Raw genomic sequence first — 23870 nt, 5'->3', positions numbered from 1 at the left:
AATATTAATAGAAAAAATCAGAAAACCACCCAAGGAGTCATCAATAGAAGTGGATAAACAAAATGGTATATTCACCAATGGATGAGGAATTAAAAGGCATGAATCCTTCAACCATCAATTAGAAAGGAATGAATATCAGCTACAAACCACACTAGCAATTTTAACAACACAGTGATGAGTGTAAAAATACAAGTCCCAGTGAACAACATGCAGTATAATATTCTCTTTACATAATTTCTGCTGGAAAGCTGTAGTAGTAAATGACCACTTCTAAACATCCAGTTCCACAGCACTCCCAAGTGAGACACCAGAACAAAGACTACACAGACTCCTGGGTGAATGTTTTTCCTGCTGCAGGTTGTCATGCAGCGGGTCCTAAAATCAATTTAGTGAGTCATGACTAACACTTTAAAAAAATGATATAGAATAGAATACTCAAAATGACTATACAGAGTAAAGTTTGTTTTATGAAACATTTTAAATTTTGTTTTATAAATATGTACACAAAGATCTATACACCTATATCCTTAGATTCTGAAATCTACACATCTCTGAAACCACTGGTTTCTATTGTTAGTTTGGTGCAAAAATCCATGCAACAGCAAACTCTGACCTGAAATTTCATAGGTTATTTATAACCTTTGTTTTTCTCCACTCATTATGAATAACACATTTCATTGCAGAAATACTTGATACTAGAGTGACATACATACCACATTATCTTTTAAAGTTCAAAATATTAAATAACACCTCTGGACCTAAGAGTTTGAGATAAGAGAATAAGAAACTATCTCTGTATATAACTTTATATGTATGTGTAGAGTTAGTGTACATATACTTTTGTGAACTACATTGCAATGGAAAACATGGCTCTGACTAGACTAAGACAAAAAGTCTGAAAATCACTGGCTAGGTTACATTTTTCACAGACAATGACCATCCCTAGCCTTCATTAATTTTTATTCTATAAAACTCCGAGAAAGAGACATCCCACCTTTACAGCTCATTGTCCCTGTGCATTTTAATTCCTCCCACTTTACTTTTAAGACTGTTTCTTACTCTGAGGAAGCAGATATTGGTCACCATTCACAGGTGACCTTGACATTGAACATAATTCTGAAGTTTACATCATTCCTAAATCTCACAAAGAACAGAAAAAAGTAACCACTGAAGGAGGGTTGAAAGGGTCCTCTCACAGCCCTTCCTTACCTTTAGCAAGTTTAGGACTTTCTTGCCAAGATCCAGCTCAAAGTTGGTATAATTAGAACCGCACATGTCATAGATAAACACCAGTCCATTCCTCTGAGTTTCAAAGCTGTAAACCAATCATTGAACAAAAATATTTATAAGTAATAAGATGGATGAGGCAGATTGAAAACCTGGCTCAAAAACAAAGAACACAGAGAGTGTGGGACACATATGGGACCGAAATAACTGCCTTCCCTGAACACTGGCCTTACAAAGAATTTATAATAAGAAATACATATTTGGACTTTGACCCTGTTTCCTGGCAGAATTCCTAAAACTTGGAATTTCCTAGGAAAGTAAGGAAGGTATCCATTGCCATATTAATGAGGTGACCCTTGGAATGCTCTTAGGACACCTAAGGATGGGGGCTGTTTGCCAGAGGAACCAAACACGTGATTAGAAAGGGCTGGAACTTCTAGCCCCACCCTCCCATACCCAGGAAGAGGACTGGCGCTGGAGACTGAGCTCAGTCCCCAATGGCCAGCGATTTAATCAATCATGCCTTGCAATGAATGAAGCCTCCATAAAATGCCAAAAGGATATGATTTTGGAGAATTTCCAGGTTGATGAACACATGAACACATGCAGGTGAACACATGTAGCCCTCTCAGAGAGGGCACAGAAGCTCCATGCCCCTTTCCCCACACCTTTCCCTCTATGCATCTCTTCCATCTAGGGGCTTCCCTGGTGGCTCAGATAGTAAAGCGTCTGCCTGCAATGCAGGAGACCTGGGTTCGATCCCTGGGCTGGGAAGATCCCCTGGAGAAGGAAATGGCAACCCACTCCAGTACTCTTGCCTGGAGAATTCCATGGACAGAGGAGCCTGGCAGGCCATAGCCCATGGGGTCGCAAAGAGTCAGACATAACTGAGCAACTTCCTCTCAGAGAGGGCATGGAAGCTCCATGCCCCTTTCCCCATATCTTTCCCTCTATGCATCTTTTCCATTTGGCTTTTCCTAAATTATACCTTCTTATAATAAATTGGTAACATATTAAGTACAATGTTTGAGTTCTATAAACTGCTCCAACAAATTAATCAAACCCAAGGAGGGGGCACTGGACCCTTTGATCTATGATCAGAAGCAGAGATGACAACCTGGACTTGCCACTGGTGTCTGAAGGGATGGCTTTTAGGACTGAACCCTTAACTTGTGTAATCTGAGGCTCTCTCCAGGTATATAGTGTCAGAGTCGAGCTGAACTGCCAAATGCCCAATTCATGGGGGAGAACTGCTTGATACTATGGAGGAAAAACCCCACATGTTCGAAATGGAATTATATTTATTGATGCATATTTATCCAGATTCATCAAGTGCCAAACTCATAGTCTGAGAATGTTCCAGAGCATCTAGGTTATCAAAATTTGAACTGTTTTCTCCTTTATCTCTGAATCTGACTATCCAAATTCTGTATCATACTATGTTTAACTAAAAAAGTTTCCTCTTCCATGAAGGTCTCCCTGATAATTGTCACCAAATGTACTACCATTGTTCATACCCCTCGAAGCACCACAAATCTTTCTGTGGATTTTTCTAGTTTCTCTTAAAGTACTCCAATTTTGTGTAGCAATCTCATTCTCTCCTAGAGGGCAAAAACACGTTTTGTTCACCTCATTACCCTCCACAGTCCACAGCACAGTCCTTGCAAATATCATGAATGATCACAGAAGTGTAATTCAGTGGGCTCGAAGCTCATCACTAAGAAAACACTGTGGGCCTATGAAAAACTGTAAAACAAAATTCTAAACTCAATGGTGATGTATTTCCCTCTTATGACTTTAATGAAGGAAGAGAAAAACCTACTAATGGTCTTTGGGAGGCATCTTAAAAAATACATAAAGAGCTGGTGGGCCTATTCCCAGATTGAAGTTAGGAACAAAAACTATCACTTGGTCCAATCTCCTTAATTCCTAAAGCTGCACTCTTCCACCAAGCCCGATCTTTACCTGCTTCTGATCTGCACACCTAAATGTCTGTTAGAAATAAATTATTTGATTGGACTATTCACAGATGATAACAATAGTTTTCACATGTATTTATGTTCAAGAAAACTTTTTGACACAAAACAAATTCCTGAAATCAGGAATCTCAATGTTATTTTGTATCCTTATTTTTTGTTTCTGGCATTACCTCCTGGAAACCTCCATAACTTCATCCTTTCAACAGAAAAAGAGGCAGAAGCACCTATCCATGAAGCAGCACTTCAAAAATCTCTGAAGTAGAACCAAGTTCTATACAGACTTAATCTCAAATGGCCCCTCACATGTTAAAGTGAGAGCTATATCTTGTCTCCTTTTTTCACAACCCCGGAGAGACTAATTTACCAAGATCAAAGATGCTGTTAAATGAGTGGCCCAGCACTGAGAAGACCACCCACATCTAGAGATGTCGCTTCTCTCCACAGGCTCAACAAGGGCCAAACTAGAAGAATTACAGGTTTTCCCCTCACAGCTCCAGCTCGTGGCAGGGGATTGAAACAAAGAGAAATCAGCACCAGAGGAAACAGAATTTAATAAAAGAAGTTATAGTGCATAATGATGCAGATTCTATATTCCTAGACCTGAAACTGCTCATCCTTTGAAGGCATACGAAATACAAATGCAACAGCATTTTCACTTCCCTGGGTACAGAATATAAGGTTTATCATTCAACAACAACACTGATTCCCTACTAAGAATAACTGCTTCCCTACCCTATTGAGACTGATTTCTGAACTAGGATATAACTGGGAACACCAAGAAGACTACCGCTGCCCCTGACATTTGCTTCAAAATAATCAAAGGTAAAAGGGTGGGTGCTGCTGCTGCTGCTGCTGCTGTCGCTTCGGTCATGTCTGACTCTGTGCGACCCCACAGACAGCAGCCCACCAGGCTCCCCCGTCCCTGGGATTCTCCAGGCAAGAACACTGGAGTGGGTTGCTATTTCCTTCTCCAGTGCATGAAAGTGAGAAGTGAAAGTGAAGTCACTCAGTCGTGTCCGACTCTTAGCAACCCCATGGACTGCAGCCTGCCAGGCTCCTCCGCCCATGGGATTTTCCAGGCAAGAGTACTGGAATGGGTTGCCATTGCCTTCTCCAAAAGGGTGGCTGAGGGGCTATCAACAAAACTAGACTGGTTTCAGATCATGTGAAAGTTGATGATACGATTTCTTCTCCACCATGGGGATTTGGGAATTTTCCATCATATAATGTTGAAAAGAAGGTTCCCTGCCCTCCTAGAGCTTACCATCCAGTGGTAGGTAAAAAGAAAAAAAAAAAACATAAGATAAATGACATCATAAAGCTGCTGCTGCTGCTAAGTCACTTCCGTCATGTCCGACTCTCTGTGACCCCATAGACGGCAGCCCACCAGGCTCCTCCGTCCCTGGGATTCTCCCGGCAAGAACACTGCAGTGGGTTGCCATTTCCTTCTCCAATGCATGAAAGTGAAAAGTGAGAGTGAATTCGCTCAGTTGTGTCCGACCCTCAGCGACCCCATGGACTGCAGCCTTCCAGGCTCCTCCATCCACAGGATTTTCCAGGCAAGAGTACTGGAGTGGGGTGCCATTGCTATGTATATTAAATACAAAATGATTGGTATTAGTAATAACTGCTATTAAAGTCAGAGTAGAAAGAATTTTATGACTAGTTGGAGGGGTGAGGGAGCCAGGCACAGAAATTGGGCCTTCAGGGAAGGGCAAGATTTAGTGAAGAGAAAGGGTTTCCTCCTCTTCCATTCTGGTTCAAGGTAACAAAGGAAAACAAAAATTTCTACTCACTGGTAGAATATTTCATTTAGGGGGAAAAAAAGGGCTCACATTTATTTAGCTTACATGCACCCTCTGAAAAATGAGGAGTCACTGAGGATTTTTAAGAAAGTGATGGAAATCATGAGCACAAAGTTTTAATTGCGTTTACCTGTGTGGTATTCCTATGGGATTCAACAGTCTCACTGGAAAAAGCAAGCTTTGGTCACTGTCATGCCTGTATGAAAGCTCTGACTCTAAACTGCTCAAAGAGGGAGCCAATGCTAAATTTCCTGGTAAAAGAGCCTTCCACTCAACCCCCTGAGGTAAAGAAACACTTCAAAGGGAATTATATTCCAGAAATTATGTCTGAAGAACAATCATAAGAAAGAAGAACTGAGAAATCCTTTCTCCTTAGTAACTTCTCGTTTTTAGAATAATGCTGTGGGTGTGGTTTGGATATATCTCCCGCTGAACACCACCAGCAGAAGCTAAGTACGTGAAAGTAACAATAACAAGGCAGGAGCTAAGTGAACTAGACACAGAGCCCCACCTCAGAAAATCCTTCAGCTATCCCATCCTCTAAACACAGAAGTATGACTAAAGTGCACAGCTGCCTCTCACTATCTCCAGTCTCAACCCTCGATATATCACTTCTAACCCAGAGGACCAGTCAATGACACTGGGAGCAATAACACACTGTAAATGGCGAGCTCGAGGGAAAAAAGGATGTAAAAGAGAAAGATAACACAGTAGGAGTACAGATAGTTCTGACCAAGAATGAAGAAACCAGGGTCTTAGACTTAGTTCAATCAATATGTGATGACTGTAAAAAAGCCACAAAACTTCCTGGGGCCTAAGTTTCTTTGTCCATAGAACAGTAATAATACTATTTACCTAAGAGCAGGAATGGAGACATCACCCAAGCTGGTTCTTTTGGCTTATGGAGGAGCCTAGTGGAGCCACAGTCCACGGGATTGCAAAGAATCAGACACAACTGAGCAACTGAACACAGAGCACACTTATTTATAAAGATGATTCTGCTTAACTTATGCTCTTGGACTCCTCTCTCCTGAATGCTGATTCTCAAAATCCTCAGCATTCTTCCACTTTTACAGATAATGAAACTGAGGCTCCAGAGGGTTTTGAAAATCAATACCAGGGGAGAATGGTCAGAAAGAATGAGCACGGGTCATCTTACCTTCACACTCTTTCAATAAGTAATTCTCAGTACACTAAGAATGGCTGGTTAATTAGCTTTCTTAGCCTCTGTTACCCTGAAATAGAGCCAAGCAGGTAAGGATGCAGAATACCCATCATCTTGATAGTGCCTGGAAACACGCCAAGCCCTTAAGGACATGGAGTGTTTTCTATTCATAGCACTGCCCAAGGCACATCCTAGGAGCACGGTAAACGCACTGCTGAGTTTAATCAAATCAAACACTGGTACTTTCCCATCTGTATGTAAAACACCCCAAAAGATAATGTCCAAACTCACCTATCCACAGCTCTGTCCAGCAAGTAAAACAGAGCCTGAAGTACCACATGTTGGACTGACTTGTGGGGATGATGTAATCTGGCAGTGAAGAGGGCGATAGAGGCTCCTGTTGGGTCCCGAACATTCTAGAGCAAACAAAACAAGAAATATTTAGATATCAAGTAGAAAAATCACAGAAATCACTAAGGCTTCTTATAGCTTGGACAAAGGTTTGCCATAAAGAGCACAGATGCTGACAATACTTCTCTGACTTGCATCAATTGCTCCAGAAAAGGAAAAAAGCTTTTTAATCATCCTATGTCTGACTCTCAGCACTCCCAGGATCATATTCCTATGGTAGGAAAAAACCACATTCTCATAACTCTTCAAGTACAGAGAAATTAAATTAAACAATGGTCTATATTGGCTGCCTAGCTGATTTCCCGGAGAGGATAGCGAAGAAAAAGCAACAGGAGAAAACCACAGAATACGACCATGGTTTCCATGCTCTGCCTTAAAAGTACCACTGGACACTTACCTGAAAGGCTGTGGTCCCTAAGTGGAGAGAACTTAGGTTAAATAAGCAAGGACAGGGCTCTGACACACTGTATACAACTCCCAAAGGTCTTTACTGACCTTAATGGACCAATGAAGAAACTTTCCTAAAACTACTAAACAACTGAGTTTCAATTATTTCAGTTATTACTAGAATAATTTTATGCCAAACTTCACAGCTGTTTTACATCTATTCCCCACTATTAAGACTCTCTAGATTCAGGACAAGACATCTAGGAACAAAGTCCAAAGAGAACAATAGTTACAAAAGGAAATAAAGAGATGTTATAAGAGGGTTTCATAAATACTCACCAAGATGGTGAATTTTCCACTAAGGATCTCAGAACGGAGAGGTTCCTCATGAGGTTTCAGCTTCACAATGCCCTCCTTCCTTCGTGTTTCCTAAAAATATAATAAGCAAGATAAATTAATATAAAAATACTGTATACTTATGACAGCTTTATGTAACCACCAAATCTCAGAGATAAGGGATTTTAGAAATCAGCTTACTGAAACATGAATTCCTTTGTAACCTTCCTCGAGGCCAACTGTTAGCAGAATTCTTGTCCAATGCTACCTTATCAGCCCCTCAGAGCTTAGGATCTTTCCTTTGAATGAGTGAGAAGCCTAACCCTGAAGACCAATCAATATATATCAATCATTAGAGTACAAAGCTAAACTTCTTAAACATGCAGCAGCACTGATATTAAAATATGCACCTAAACTGTCTGGAAGCATATATCCTAACATCTCATCCAGGCTTAGGCCTCTTCTGTCTTAAATAGGAGCCATCCCCCACTTGGTATCCTCTGCAACAATAGCTACCATGATCTCATTTTAATTCATCTTCAGCCAGATTCTTCAAGCTCACCCTCAGCTCCCTCAACACTCATTCAATCACATTCTCATTTCCTCCCAGTCTAACCATACCACCCAGAGCCCCTGCTCCAGTGACCAGGACCTTCCAGTCACTGAATCCAGTGCGCATCTTTAGTCCTCCTTATTAAAGGTTGACCACTCACATTCTCTTTTTCCTAAGAGATTCTCTATTTTTTTTTTAATACTCTCTTGGTTTTTCTATTTCTTCAGCTACTCCTTCTAAGACTATTTTGTGGGCTTTTTAACATTCACTTGTTCACTCATTTCACTCACTGACTCATTCATTCATTCTGCCAATATTTATAGAGCAAATATTATGTGCCAGGCACTGAACTAAGTGTTAAGAACACTGCGGTGAATACAACAAACTAGGTCTTTGTTCACATTCTTCCCCAATTCATCCCAAAACCAAATTCAAATGCCTGCAGAGGCAAGGCAGCAAGTGAAGACAGTATGCAAGCTAGAATCACAGGAGAGTGCATGCCTTACCTAAACCATGAAAATTTAACTTAAACAAACAATAGTGAGAAAAAAGCAAAGAGTATGAAATGAGGTTCTGCTCTACACACATCGCCTACTCCTCACTCTCTCCCCAGATGCCCACCCCCATTCTCATGGCTCCAATATTTAGCTGCAATATTCTACTATGGTCACTCTAAAGTCTCTACTTCCAGTCCAGCCTTCTTTCTCAAACCCTAGACTCATATCCCAACTGCTTGGAGGACATGTCGATTTGGCTATCCCACTGGCATTTCAACCTTAACATGGCCTACTCTGTTCACATACCTATACCCCTTCAGTGTCTCTTAATTAGTAAATGCTGCCACCATTTACCACCCTGTTGCCCAAGTCAGAGACCTGGAATCTACCACTCTTCTTTCCTCATACACCAATTCAAGTAACTCTGTTCTATCAATTTCACTTCTAGAATCTACCCACTTTTTCTCTATCCCACTAACACTATGCTTAATGACACGACAATCATCTCTCTCCTAGCAAGTACAGCAGCCTTATAATGGATCTGTCTCCGCTATAGCCCTTCTGATCCATCCTCTAAAGCACAGTGAAAAAAATCTTTCCAGAAAGCATATCTGATCAACACATTTTGCTGTTTATACTGTCAATGAATTTCTCTGCCCTTAAGAAAAAGCAGATACTCTCGGATCTGGCCTTGTTTACCTCTGTTGCTCAATCTCCTGCCATACCCCCACCCCTACTGAGCATCTCCGCTCAGCTCAATTTCCCTCTTGCCACTAGGCATCTGAACTTGCTGTTCTTTCTGCCATACTCCCCCACTGTCCAATTCCTACTCACTCTTCTTACTTTAGAAGTCATTTCCTTCAGCAAAGCTTCCTCGAATCTCCTAACTAAACATGCTTTCCACAGAACACAGTTTTGCCCTATCATAGCTTTCCTACAATTCTTTGTGTACTCTCTCTTTCTAAACAGTAATCTCTGCACCTAGAACATAGTAGGTATATAATAAACAACTGTTGAATAAATGAGTATTGAACAAGATGATCCATAAAATGGGTGTAAGTGAGCTTTAGTCTTAAACTCATAAACTAATCCCAGTGCCTCTTATCCCCCTCTCCATTTTTTTTCTTTTAATTTATTTAGGGAGAGTCTAAATATCTTCAGAAGGATTTTCTGACTTCAAGGTAGGGCTCCTGGATACTGCTCCACTATTGTTTGTTTTCTTTTTTAATGGACTGGGGAGAAACACCATGTATACAGACTGGCAGAGACAACAGCAATATAGAGAGCCCAGGTACCACACAGCAGGTCCATCTCTGAGCTACGTACTCTGTAGGAGTGAAACAACTCAATGGCTCGAAGCACATCAAACTTCCGGGCCATGAGGAATTTGACGGCCACATTCCAAGAGAGGGGAGATACGTTGTACTGAACTGTCCACTTGTTAATCTCTTCAAGAAACTGCTTGGTGGCCTGTTTGAAAAAGAAAATAAAGAATAATTATTAGAGAATATATTTACAGAAACAAAAAAATTAACAAGAAAAAAAAGACACTTTCTCCAAGCCCAAGCAAGTTTGAACCCCAAGACAGCCGGGAAAAACAAAAGTTGGAAACAGATCTGAAATCAGGAATTATTACAATTCATACAAATCAATGAGGCCAGAAGCCAGAGCCAGGTTCAGAGAGCAGGGCTTACTTAGCGCAAGGATATATGAAGAAATAATGAGGGGGGAGAGCAAGGTTCCCAAATAAGATGCAAATTACTGGCCCCAAAGCAGAAAAACAGCAGTGTGTTGTCTGTGTTTTTTTTTAAGGCTAAAAAAGAAGTAAAGGGCCCCTCTGAAGGGTTACTGCATAATGCACAGGGCAGTAAAGCAGCCTCAGCTGCTGTTCTGGTCCCATAGGCTGGTCACACACAGTAAAGCAATTAGAAAATGGTTTTGGCTTTGGAATTAGCAATACTGTGGAGAGCAGCAAAACGATTGCGCAGAATTTAATGAATCTAAAGGCCAACTGGTTTTTGCACTGCCTGACCTCACAGGACCTCTCTGTGCTTCATAAAGCAGCCCTCAAAACTGGACACTAGTGGCCAGAGGGTCATTAGCAGCTCCTCTGGACAGCGGTCTGAGGGAGGGGTGTGAAGGTGGAGAACCTGCTTCGGGGGAAGGGTGGGAAAGTTTCATTCTCATGGTTTAAGCCCAAACTGACAGGATGCCTACTTCATAATTGTTGCTGTCTTTTAATCCACGTTCTTTTATCCTGCCTCACCCTACTTCTCCTTATGTTTTAACCAGTCTCCGCTCTAGTCAAACCACTCTTCTGTTTCTTCATTTTAGAACAGGATTTACATCAGGATTTTTTGGCATGCATATTTTAAACTGCTAAACATTTCCTACACTGCTATTTGGTCCCTTCCAACCAGAAACTTCTCTCACATATGGATCCAAAATATGATCAACTTGATGAGAATTCTGAGATTTAATTGATCAATCAACCCCACAGTTAAGATGTATTAATTAAACTATTATGTATTTAACTATTTGTTAATATCTAAAGGCCAACTGTTGTGCTACATATAAGGAATACAAAAATGAGGCTTGTTTCAAGAGGTATAAGACCAAACTATTATGTGACCACGGTCTGTAATTTTTCAGTTCAAAAATAGGCGAGAAAGGGTAACAGCAATGACCTATTCAGAGTCTTGGCAACAAGTTCTACCTTGCAAATACAATCCAAATTGCTACATACGTGTTTAAACAAATAGCAAACTACAGTCCTGGAAGAGTCAGCAATAGCTCATACCACAGCCCCAATTTCTAGGAAAGGAAAAAGGCACTTTACAAAGTGGAGCAAAATCTAAGAGGCTTGGGGCTGCATCTGAGCTTTAGAACCCTGCAGCTGAGGCAATATACCTCACATCAGCTGGCAAAGGAGGAAACCAGCAAAACTAATCAGACAAAGTGCATAAACAGAAAGAGCCAAGAAATAAAGGCTACGAAGAAAAGCTTTTACAATCACTTTGGCCCAGAACCACTTGAAGTCAGCCCAGAGAAATGAGTCCCAGAGAAGACAACAGCACAAACTTAGAATGCTCCCCCCGAAAACAGTTGGAGTTGCCTCTGTGGGATGAGTGGTTAGCATCAGAATGAGGAAAGACGTGAGAGAAAGTGGAGCATAAAGATCCCAGAGACAAAACTTCAGGAAAACTGGAAGGTCCCAGGAGATTTTGTAAAGGCTATTTGTTTAACATATCATCTTTTAAAGCCAGCACTTCTGGGCGTCTCTGAAGCTGCCTGTAGAATAAAACACCAGAATAACAGAATATATTTTTCCTCCTTTTCTAATAAAAACAATAAACAGACAAATCAATATTCAGGTGGGAGGGGAAAATACAGTTAGATGACCAGGAGGTAATATGAACGCCACCTGTTTAGATGATTATTTTTTATTTCTTATACCCCAAATGAACTGACTCCTTGGAAAAGACCCTGATAGTGAGAAAGACTAAGCGCAAGAGAAGAAGGGGACGACAGAGGATGAGATGGTTGGATGGCATCACCAACTTAATGGACATGAGTTTGAGCAAACTCCAGGAGACAGTGATGGACAGAGAGGCCTGGCATGCTGCAGCTCACGCGAAGAGTCGCCAAGAGTTGGACATGACCTAGTAACTGAACAACAACATCAAGAGACACACAGGTTTCACACACTTCCTTCAAGGTACCTATTGGCTTCCTTCTTATTAAACCAAGTTCTTTCAAGGTTCTTGATGTCGTGTAGCTCCCAAGAGCTGCTGCCTTGAGCTGACCTCTGTTCCCTGCTGGTCAGGATGTTATTCTTGGCTTTAAGCACGGGAACAATTCCTCCAGACTTGGCCTGACTAGGCTTTGCATGAAGAGTCCAGCGTCCAATAAACAGAGATGTGGTATTCACAGATACAAATACACACATACACCACCTGTTATGTTCAGCCTTGGATTCACTCTCCTGTATCCCCACTCCTCTGGAGGAAGAGATGAACCTCTTATAGAAGCTAGAAAGGATGACCTTTCAACAACAGCCGCTCTCCAAACAGTTAATCAGATCTTTAACAGCCTCTCTCCAAATAGTTATCAGATCTCTCCCTCTGTTTAAGGATTTGTACAACCACTAAGGACAGACCAATTTGCAGTTCTGTTTGTTACCAGAAAAACAAGACCCAGATATTTTAATGAGCAGTACACTCTTCAGAAGGGATCACTGAAATTCCAGAAATTAATACTCAGTATATTTCCTGGTGAAAGAATGAACTAACCAAAAGGTGAGTCACAGCTTACAAAATACTTCAGCTCAAGGTCAATGGTTTGAATCTATCTAGGCTTATGAGTAACCACAAGTTGTTAACATCTGGTGACTAAGGAGTGGCCACAGTTCAAACAGCCTTGGTCTTCCTCTGGGAAAAGGTCTGAACTGATGTGCAGAAAAACTAACCTTACCACTTATAACCTTCCTCAATCAACTTGTTCAGTATAGGTAAATTTGTTCAGCATAGTCAAAGCTTATTGTAGGGGAATTCCCTGGTGGTCCAGTGGCTGGGATTTCATGTTCCCAGTGCAAGGGGCCTTAGGTTCAATCTTTGGTTGGGGAGCTAGATCCCACATACTGCAATTAAGACCTGGTGTAGCCAAATTAAAAAAAAAATAGCTTACTGTAATTATATGCTTCTTTCTGAGTCTTTATTTCCTCATGAAAGGATAAGGCTTGAATAAGACAATGGATAGGAAGCATTCACCACAGTACCTGGTACTTGGTAGGTAGTCTCTGAATGCATGTTCATTCTCCTTTTTTTCTTACTCCAGTCATTTCACACTAAAACTTCTTTCGACAGAGACAGAGCTCCTCAAAATCAAGTGACCACTGTTAATTCTCTTTAGCCTGCACCAATTCAATCGCTCTAATCCTTTTTATCCAAAAGCATAAATTTAAATTGGAAATTTCCAATACGTGTTCAACTGCAAGACAAAAGTCTTTACAGGAGCAACTTATCCTCATTCAGGGCTCTGTGACAACATAGAAAAAGCCAGATCCAGAGGTATTTATACCCTTGCTCCCAACTCTAAATGCTTTTGTCCCTACACTGGCAGCTCTGGAGATTAACACTGCCATCCTAAGCACAAATCCTTTTCAACAGCATCAAACTGATTTGAGAGTATTTCTCATCATAATACAGGAACAACTTTGTGCAGGGCAAACACATGCACTGAAGCAAAAAAAAAAAGAAAGGCACTGAATACCTAAATAAGAAAAGTGATTCAATATAAGACTCAGTGTCTGCCTTTCACCAAATGTAAGGTTACCTCTGTATTTTGGCAAATATGCCATTTCCCCATTAATTTCAGTGACAAATGCATTAGTAAATTTACCTTCCTCTTTTGCCTGTTTTCCCACCTTTCCTTCATTGTGAATTGTCTTGTTATGTCTGTTAATCCCTTTAGTCCATACAAATCTGCCAAGAAACAGAATCTGAACTAAAATACACTAGGTTGCTTTAATGCAACAAGGTGAAGCCTGTTGAATTTTCAAACTAATAACTACCATCTTCCCTTTGGCCCTCTGTTATTGTGTCAAACATGGAAATAAACCTAGTCTCTTTGAATTACTGTTTACTGGTTACTCTCAAATATTTTCATTTTATCAGGAAAAATTTGCCTTTTCTTAAAATGTGATTTTAAAAGAGCCAGTGTTTCCTTAAACAGGGTTTTACTGCATCTTGAAAGGAAAAAGTTCTAAGAACAACTTCTGATCTTATCATTTTATGAAATAATGTAATAAAGAAAATCTACAAAAAAAAAGGGAAAAGATCAATCAAAATCCCATCATTCCACAGCTGTTCTCATGTATTTTATAATTTAAAAGTTAAAATCAACAGAAAAATACTACTAAATACATATTTTTTTAAGTTTATGTCCCTACAACCACCTCACTCCGCCCCCCACCCCTCAACACACACACACATTTTGGGGAGAGGGAAGAAGAAAGTGCACACTGTGTTAGTTCAGAGACTTGTTTCCTCCCTGGCAACCTTCCATGACTAGCAGCAGTAGCATCTCCCTTCAAGGCAACAGCACAGCAGAGCTCTTTCAGGCATCCACTCATGTGGTCAGTCAAGCATTTACAAGTATTTGCTGAGGAACTGCTTTGTGCTAGGGGCTTCCCTTGTAGCTCTGTCAGTAAAGAGTCTGACTGCTATGCAGGAGACCTGGGTCGGGATGATCCCCTGGAGAAGGAAATGGAAACCCACTCCAGTATTCTTGCCTGGAGAATCCCATGGACAGTGGAGCCTGGCAGGCTACCTACAGTCTATAAGTCGCAAGAGTCGGACACGATTGAGCGACTAAGCGCGTGCGTGCGCACGCACACACACACACACACACACACACTTTGTGCTAATTAGTACAGTAGCTGTTCAGACATAACTCAGAGAGAAAAAGACCCATTCTGAGCAGGTTACAATCATTTAAACATGGAGATATGAATAGGTCAGCATCACATAGTTTAAGTTCTAAGATCTATGAACAGAGTACTGTAGGATTCAAACTCTCAGGAAAATTAAAAATAAATCTTTTTAAAAGAGTGCCTTGAAGGATGAGTAAAACTTTGCCAGGAAGATATAAGAATTATCATTAGCGAAAACAAAATACGTGTAAAAGCGGACTTCCCTGGTGGTTCAGAGGCTAAGACTGCACTCCCAGTGCAGGGGGCCCAGGTTCAACCCCTGGAGCCCACGTGCCACAACTAAGAATATGCACGTTGCAACTAAAAATCCCGAATGCTGCCACAAAAATCAAAGATCCCATGCATCTCAACTGAGACCTGGCGCAGCCAGATAAATAAAAATAAACATCTTTTTTTTAATACAGTATTTTTTAAAAAAGAAAAGCAAGGTGTGTTTTTTTTTTAATGTGTAAAGGCTGAGTCATGAAGGAATGGGGGTTACTGGGGGATACAGTGTAACTGTGTGCCCAGTGTATATGACAGAGATTGGCAGAAGATAAGTTGACACAGAGGGTGAGCCACACAGGAAAGGTCCATAATTCTATACCCATGAAGGATTCAACAGAGATCTTTAAGAGAAGGGATGAAATAAGTTTAGTTCTCCTATCCCAGCTAAAAATGACTCTTCCAGCAGTGGGGAAGCCAGATAGAAGGAAAAAATTGCAGTAGGGAGGGAAGTTCTGTTAAGTCAAGGACTGTGCTTACTCAGTTGTGTCCAACTCTTTGGACCCCATGGACTGTAGCCCACCAGCCTCTTCTTCCATGAGATTTCCCAGGCAAGAAGACTGCAGTGGGTTGCCATTTCCTCCTTGAGGGGATCTTCCCAACCCAAGAATGGAACCCACATCTGTGGCTCCCACACTGGCAGGTGGATTCTTCACCACTGAGCCACCAGGGAAGCCGAAGTCAAGGATCATATTTATTTTTATTCACTTAGCTCCTAGCACTGTGCCTGGCATAAATAAATATCTCTAATAGTATCTAATAAATATGTATGATGAATAATGAATAACAGAACTCTAAACAATATTAACATTTAGAGGGCAGAGGAGGAAGAACTAAGGAACTTTTAAGATTCACTTTTAGAAGTACAAATGACCACTGAGAATCAAAGAAATGTGAATGAAAAAACAAGAGCTGTCAGATATCCCCTACACACAAACATGCACAATTACCTACAGACTCAGATGGCTTTTATGCCATATTCTATTAAAGCTTCATGGTACACATAACGCTCTTGTTGTAGAAACACCAATATAATAGAGAACAAATACATCATAACCAAAGACTCTTCCCAGGAATGAAAGACAGTTTAACACAAGGACATCTACCAGAGCAATCTTCTATATAAACAGATACTAATGGAGAAAAAGTATATAACCTTCTCAAGAGATGCTGAAAATGCACTGTATAAAATTCAACACCCATTATATATATATTTTTTAACTGAGCAAATTCCCTCGAGGCATAGAGGAATCAACTGCTGAGTTCATGTGCTGCAACTACTGAAGCCCACAAGCCTAGAGCTCACGCTCTACAACAAGAGAAACCAGCACAATGAGAAGCCAGCACCTCAACTAGAGGAAGCCCAAGGGCAACAAAGACCCAGCGCAGTCATGAATAAATACATAAAGTGTTAAAATAATACTTGAAGAAAAAAAGAGAAACCTGATTCATAAAGACAAGACTTTAAAGAAGAGAATAAAATCCAGAACCGATCTTAAGTATATGTAGAATTTGTATACATAATTCTTGTGTATATATGATACAAGTGATATGTCAATTAACAGGAAAAGTGTATTATACGAATCTGTTCATACATGCATAAAGTATCTGTAGAAGAATACACCAGAAAAAAAAAAAAACAAACTGATAATACTGATCATCTCTGAGGAGAGGAAATGAACTGAGACTAGGAAATAGGGTAAACTATAAACTTTCACATCTTTTAAACTAAATCTGGATTGAATCCAGGTCTCCCGTGTTGCAGGCAGATTCTTTACCATCTAGCCACCACGGAAGTCAAACCTAGTCAAAAAGTAAATAAAATTTATAGATATTAAAAGATAAATAAAAAGGGACACCATTTTCTTCTATCAACTGATGACAGTTTATAAGATTGACATATATAGTATTGACAAGAACATGGGGGAATTCCTTGCTGGGCCAGTGATAGAACTTGGTGCTTTCACTGTGGGGACCTGGGTTCAATTCCTGGCCTGGGAACTAAGACCCAGCAAGTGGCACAGGGCAGCCAAAAAAAAAAAAAAAGAGAGAGAGAATGTAAGAAATGAATGCTTTCACCCAATGTGGCAACTATATAATTTATAACACTTTTTAAAAATCAATTTGGCACTTATCTAGCATAGTTTCAAATGTGCAAATCTTATGACCCACACAATCACTTCCAGAAATCCACTGTACAGAAATATAAACATGAATTGTAAAAGACAGATACACACAGAGTTGTTCCTAATATTTTGCCATTAGAAATAATGCTGCAATGAATACCAGACAAACGGTTATTTACTGCAGCACTGTTTCTAATGACAAAATGTTAGAAATAACCTAAATGACCAATAATAAATAAGGTAATGAATAAATTATGCAATGTTCACACACAGAACCACCACATACCCAAAGTACATCAGTTTTCTGTTAAAAACACAAAGACACCACAAACATGGCATCAATCTGTAAAACACAGAACCAAACACCTTTTATCCTTTGTTCCATGCTATTACTTTTCTTTCAGAAAAAAAAAAAGGAAAAATATGTATGAATTTCAAATCAATCCAAAATAGTTCCATTTGCTTACTTAAATTACTACCAATGTTACTTAAATTATACTATAATTACTGCCACCAAAAACTTTAAATGAAAACAAGATACTCCAATGGCAGCCTGCCAAAATTCCTAACCAAAAAAAAAACATGGCTAGAAATGAAAACCAAATCTGTGCAGCCATTCCAAACTATAAGTGGTCCTCATTTTAAATACAATAACTAACCTTTTCATTTATTTTTTAAAAAGAAAAATACATAACTTTTTCCCATAAAAAAGTGAACTTACCACAGATCAATTAACCAAGTAAAAAGCTGTTAACATCTCAGTGACTTATCAAAAAGTGGAAACAGTGACAGATTTTATTTTATTGGGGTCCAAATTCACTTCAGAAAGTGACTGCAGCCACAAAATTAAAAGACACTTGCTCCTTGGAAGAAAAGCTATGACAAACCTAGACAGTGTATTAAAAAGCGGAGATATCACTTTGCTGACAAAGGTCCGTACAGTCAAAGCTATGATTTTTCCAGTATGTACAGATGTGGGAGTTGGACCATAAAGAAGACTGAGCGCCAAAGAATTGATGCTTCTGAACTGTGGTGCTGGAAAAGACTCTTGAGAGTCCCTTGGACAGCAAGGAGATCAAATCAGTCAATCCTAAAGGAAATCAACCCTGAATATTCACCGGAAAAACTGATGCTGAATCTGAAGCTTCAATCCTTTGGCCACATGATGCAAAGTGCAGACTCACTGGAAAAGACCCTGATGCTGGGAAGACTGAGGGCAGGAGGAGAAGATGGCAACAGAGAATGGGATGTTTGGATGGCATCATAGACTCAACAGACATGAGTTTGAGCAAACTCAAGCAGACAGCATGCTGAAGCCTGGCATGCTACAGTCCATGGGGTCGCAAAGAGTTGGACACAACTTAGTGACTGAACGACAACAACTCCTAGTCTACCTCCTACTGGGGTCAGTTCTAGGATCATTCTTACAGCAGTTGAAAAATACAAGAGGCAACAGAGGTGGTGCCTGCAATCAGACCTGCTTCACTTTCTCTTTTAAGTACTTACAATGCACTCAAGTCTGATTTCTATTCACTTTTCCTTCATTGTCCTTATTTATTTTCTCTATTTCAATGGATCAAACTTTAAAAAAAAAATAGTTTCACTTTCATTCGTTTTTTATTTTTAATGCTTTCTTTCAAAAAGTCAGAGAAACTATGGGATACTTTAATGTCTCTAAATTTTGATTCCTTGGGCCTTAGCTATAATGAATTCTGTATTTCACATTTCCTAATATATAAAACATAACATACAATTCTTAAGTCCATATATTCAAATAGATAGAATTGATGCTTTTGAACTGTGGTGTTACAGAAGACTCTTGAGAGTCCCTTGGACTGCAAGGAGATACAACCAGTCCATTCTGAAGGAGATCAGCCCTGGGTGTTCTTTGGAAGGAACGATGATAAAGCTGAAACTCCAGTACTTTGGCCACCTCATGCGAAGAGTTGACTCATTAGAAAAGACTCTGATGCTGGGAGGGATTGGGAGCAGGAGGAAAGGGGACGACAGAGGATGAGATGGCTGGATGGCATCACCGACTCGATGGACATGAGTTTGAGTGAACTCCGAGAGTTGGTGATGGACAGGGAGGCCTGTTGTGCTGCGATTCATGGGGTCGCAAAGAGTCGGACACAACTGAGCGACTGAGCTGAACTAAGACATTTCTACCTTTCAGTGGTTCCCCAGTTTTCTCTAGCAATATGAAGACACAGTAAATGTAACTTGTTTCTAAAAGATAAGTCATTAACAGCAATCTGGAGAACAGTAATGTGGGAACCCACAATCAGTGACTTAAAACCGCTTAGAATCTTGCACAGTGGATATTCAAATTTTTTCTTACTTTTTTTCCTTGGCCGTGGCATGCGGGATCTTAGTTCTCCCACCAGGGATTGAACCTGTGCCCCCTGCAGGAAGCATAGAGTCTTAAATGACGGACCGCCAGGAAGTCCTGAAATTTTTCTTACTTTAAAGATATCCCCACATCAGCAGTTGTCTCTATTCTGGTATTCATGTGTTAAACTATATAAAATCTCTTTCTTGGGACTCCCCTGGTAGTTCAGCGGTTAAGAATCCTCTTTGCAATGCAGGGGATGTGGGTTCGATCCCTGGCTGGGAAACTAAGATCCTACATACCGCATGGTGCGGCCAAAATAATTAATTATTTAAAAATCTCTTTCTTTCACTCATTAAGAGACCAAAGAAACCTCAAATTCAAAGGCCTACAAATCCCATCAAAAGTGCTGAGTCCAGATAACCAGGAGAGAAGGGCTAACACCATCTTCCTGATAAAACCACATGGGACTGGTTCTGCAATTCAGACTCTTCCATCTATTAATCAAGCATTGTGCAAGAACCAAAAAGAATAAAAACTAATTGCTAGTAAAGGATTAACATCACAATGGGAACTGAATAGCAAGAAACCTAAAGCAGGGCTGACCAAGCAAAGCTTCCCATAAGAGTCCAAAGCTTCAAGCAATAATGAAGAACCAGAGCTAATTGAGTTATTAAACATGATGAAAAGCTCCTCAACATTAGTAACTTCCTACCAGGAGAAGTGAAGTCCTAGGGTTTATCAGCACTCCAACAGTCAAGCATGAAGGCCTCAGACCAGGAATAGCTGTTCACCAATTCCCAATGAACAAAAAATGTTCTATTCTTTTCAAAGTGCTCTTTCTGTCTTCCCTAGCTCATGGTTCCCTTCATAAGTAGGGAGCACGGGTCACATATTACAGTAAAGAAGGCAATTCAATCCATTCCTTTTTTTATAGCAAGACTCTGCCCCTCCCCGTTCACAGAGGCCAAAGAGTGTGGTCCAGCAAGAAGCAACCACTTGAGAAGCATTTAACATGCTCCAAAGAAGGAACTGTACACACATCATGTGTGTGCTCAGCTGCTTCAGTTGTGTCTGACTCTTTAGGACCCTACGGGTGGTAGCTTGCCAGGATCCTCCGTCCATGGGATTCTCCAGCCAAGAATATTGGAGTAAGTTGCCATGCCCTCCTCCAGGGGATCTTCCTGACCCAGCGATTGAACTCCTACATCTCCTGCATTGGCAGGCAGGTTCTTTACCACCACAGGAAGCCTGGAATATATCATATTCAACCACTTAAAGAAATCAAAGCACATAGAGCCTAAGCAAGCTGTTCAAGGCCACTCAACTAATAAATGGCATAGGTGAGGTTTTGAGGCTTGAATTCAAAACTTCTCAAATCCTACAGTCTTTCTACCCACTAAGTGGCCTTGAGAAATACTGGATACACATCATTCATCTCATCAGCATATGTATCTTATCAGCAGTTCCCAACCTTTTTGGCACCAGGGACCGGTTTTGTGGAAGACAAGTGTTCACCTCCTGCTATGTGGCCTGGTTCCTAACAGGCCACAGACCAGTACTGGCTGGGACATTACCTGAAATATATATTATGACATATATAGTATGTCATGTGTTTGTGCACAAAATTACTCTGGAAGGATATACAATAAACTGGCAACACTGGTTGTCTCAGAGGAGAACTAGGTGGCTGAGAGATATGGCAAGAGGGAGGCTATTTACCAAATTCTCCTCTGTACCTTTTTAAGTTTAAATCATGTGACTATATTATCTACCCCAAAAATAAAATATATTCATTTTATACAGTCTTTAACTAAAATATATATAATAAGGTTATCTGAACACAATGCCACCAAATGATGAGTTTGTTGATAGTCTAATAGTCTTCCTATCAAGGCCAAAGATGATGAGTTAGGGAGCTCTACAAAGGGATAAAGGCTTATAGCTGCTTTTTGGAACCTTCAGTACTAAACAGAAGAACCGACTCACTGAAAAAGACTCTGATGCTAGGAAAGATTGAAGGCAAAGGAGAAGGGGGTGGAAGAGAATGAGATGGTTAGATAGCAACACCAGCTCAAGGGATGGGACTTTGAGCAAACTCCAAGAGATAGTGGAGGAAAGAGGAGGCTGGTGTGCTATAGTCCATGGGGTTGCAAAAGTTGGACACAACTTAGCGACTGAACAACAACAAGCACTAAACAGGATGTTCCAAGGCACTGCAGAATTGTGCCACATTTGCTTTCCTGATGGAGGCCTCTGCCAAAAGCATGTTTACTAAACACAAGCTGGCATCTCTCCTCTCAGGCTTAAATACCACTTTCCAGACAACAGTTATCAAAGAGGATGAAGAACTCCCAGAGACAATGGAGGAAATAATTCCACAAGAAAATAAGGAAGCAAACATTTCTAAATTGTCATAGGAAAAAATTCATGTCCAGAGGTTGAGGGGCAGAAGAATATAACACAGGCAAGAAACACAGGAAAACAAAACAAAACAAAACAGAAATCTGGAGAATAAACAGGAAGCTCCTCATCATCAACAAGAGCAAAGCCACCCATGTTTCCAGGGGGAAACAGGGGTTGTGGGGACTGGGGGTGAGTACAGAATTGGTCACTGTCCATAAGGACAAACCCAAAGGCAGCCTGCCAACTGCTACCCATTCTAGCTGGTTAATAAGAGGGTGAACTACACAACCAGAAGAACCTGGAATGTATTTCTAGAGAAAAAAAAAGTCCAAAGGATTTGTGGTACCCAGGCGATGGGGGAGGTCTTTAGTAACAATTATCTCTTCTTCCAATTGCTGGCTGAGACATCAGAGAAGAAAGGAGGATGTGAATGACTATCAGTAAATCAGATATGCCAGATCCTGCTGGAACATTCCTCTCCTTTCCCTCCTAACCCTGGCTTACTTCTATTCACCCTTTATTTGTTGTTTGTGTTCAGTTGCTCAGTCGTGTCCAACTCTTTGCAACCCCATGGACTGCAGCACACCAGGCTTCCCTGTCCTTCACCATCCCCCAGAGCTTGCTCAAACTCACGTCCATAGAGTCGGTGAAGCTATCGTCCTCTGTCATCCCCTTCTCCTCCCGCCTTCAATCTTTCCCATCATCAGGGTCTTTTCTAATGTGTCAGTCTAAATCCCACTTCTTCATCCTGGAAGTTTTCACTGTCTTCCACCCAGGCACACAGTATTATAAAAGCTATTGTCTACCTGCTCCTGTTGGCCTGTAAGCTTAGGGAGGTGCAAGGGCCAAGTCTCGCATGCTCACAGACGCATCTGCAACACCACAGTGCATGGCACCACTCTGATGAGTGAACATATGAATGATGATGGGCTCTCAGCTTGCTAAAAGAGTGTTGCTGACAGGGAGTAGGAAGAACATATTCGTCTGAATGCTTGCTGATCTGATTCTGAGAGTTTAAAACTGAAAACTGAGTGAGAAAAATTCCTGGATAAAACTGGCAAAGAATATCAGGAATGACATAAGAAAAGCAATGAGAGAGGAAACTATGAAGTCACAAAAGAAAATATCTGAATATTAAATTGCCGCTATCTTAAGACATCTAGGGAACTTCCTGGTGGTCCAGTGGTTAGGACCTCATGCTTCCACTGTGGAGGGCAGTTCAGTCCTTCAGTGGGGAATTGAGATCCTGCAAGTCATGGAGAGCGACCAGAAAATAAACAAATAAAAAGGACTGAAGAAAAGAGAAACTGTAAAGGAATAAAGGAGGTTTGTTATTTTTTTAAAAAAGACATCTATAGGAGAGATGCTCAAAACAAGTTAAAGTTCACAAATTTTATGAAGTAAGACATGGTTCCTACTCATGAAAATCTGAGTTTAATGAATTTGTGAATGCTATATGCCAATGGATGGGCAAATCTCACTCAAATCTTTTTTACACATGTAATTTATTTATTTTTGGCTGTGCTGGGTCCTTACTGCTACGTAGGCTCTTCTCTAGTTGCAGTGAGCTGCGGCTACTCTTTAGCTCTGGTGCATGGGCTTCTAATCGTGGCAGCTTCTCTTGTTGCAGAGCACAGGCTCTAGGGCGTGCAGGCGTCAGCAGTGGCGGCTCCTGGGCTCCAGAGTATAAGTTCAACAGTTGTGGCACACGGACTTAGTTGTTCCTTGGCATGTGGAATCTTCCCAGATCAGCGATCAAACCTGTGTCCCCTGCATTAGCAGGCAGATCGTTTACCACTGAGCCACCAAGAAAGACCTCTCATTCAAATCTTAAAAGGGAAAGTGGGATGGCAATGTGTCCCAAATGATATTCCCCAGTAGAAATTCAT

At 40.7% G+C, this 23870-nt stretch overlaps 1 protein-coding gene across 1 annotated transcript in view; it reads right to left on the bottom strand.

Moving 5' to 3' along the window:
* Positions 1–23870, bottom strand: part of PTPN9 (protein tyrosine phosphatase non-receptor type 9) — a 72455-nt gene that overhangs the window by 28389 nt on the left and 20196 nt on the right. Inside the window, exons 2-5 of the mRNA XM_052659779.1 lie at positions 9687–9830; positions 7314–7403; positions 6468–6592; positions 1210–1315 (exon numbers count right to left, since the gene is read on the bottom strand). Coding sequence (XP_052515739.1) covers positions 1210–1315; positions 6468–6592; positions 7314–7403; positions 9687–9830 — 465 coding nt within the window. The remainder of the gene's footprint in view (positions 1–1209; positions 1316–6467; positions 6593–7313; positions 7404–9686; positions 9831–23870) is intronic.

This window comes from Budorcas taxicolor, chromosome 21 (assembly GCF_023091745.1).
Source record: "Budorcas taxicolor isolate Tak-1 chromosome 21, Takin1.1, whole genome shotgun sequence".
In the NCBI taxonomy this organism is placed as follows: Eukaryota; Metazoa; Chordata; class Mammalia; order Artiodactyla; family Bovidae; genus Budorcas; species Budorcas taxicolor.
Note: the sequence above shows the minus strand (reverse complement) of the source record. Positions and strands in the feature narration are given on the sequence as shown.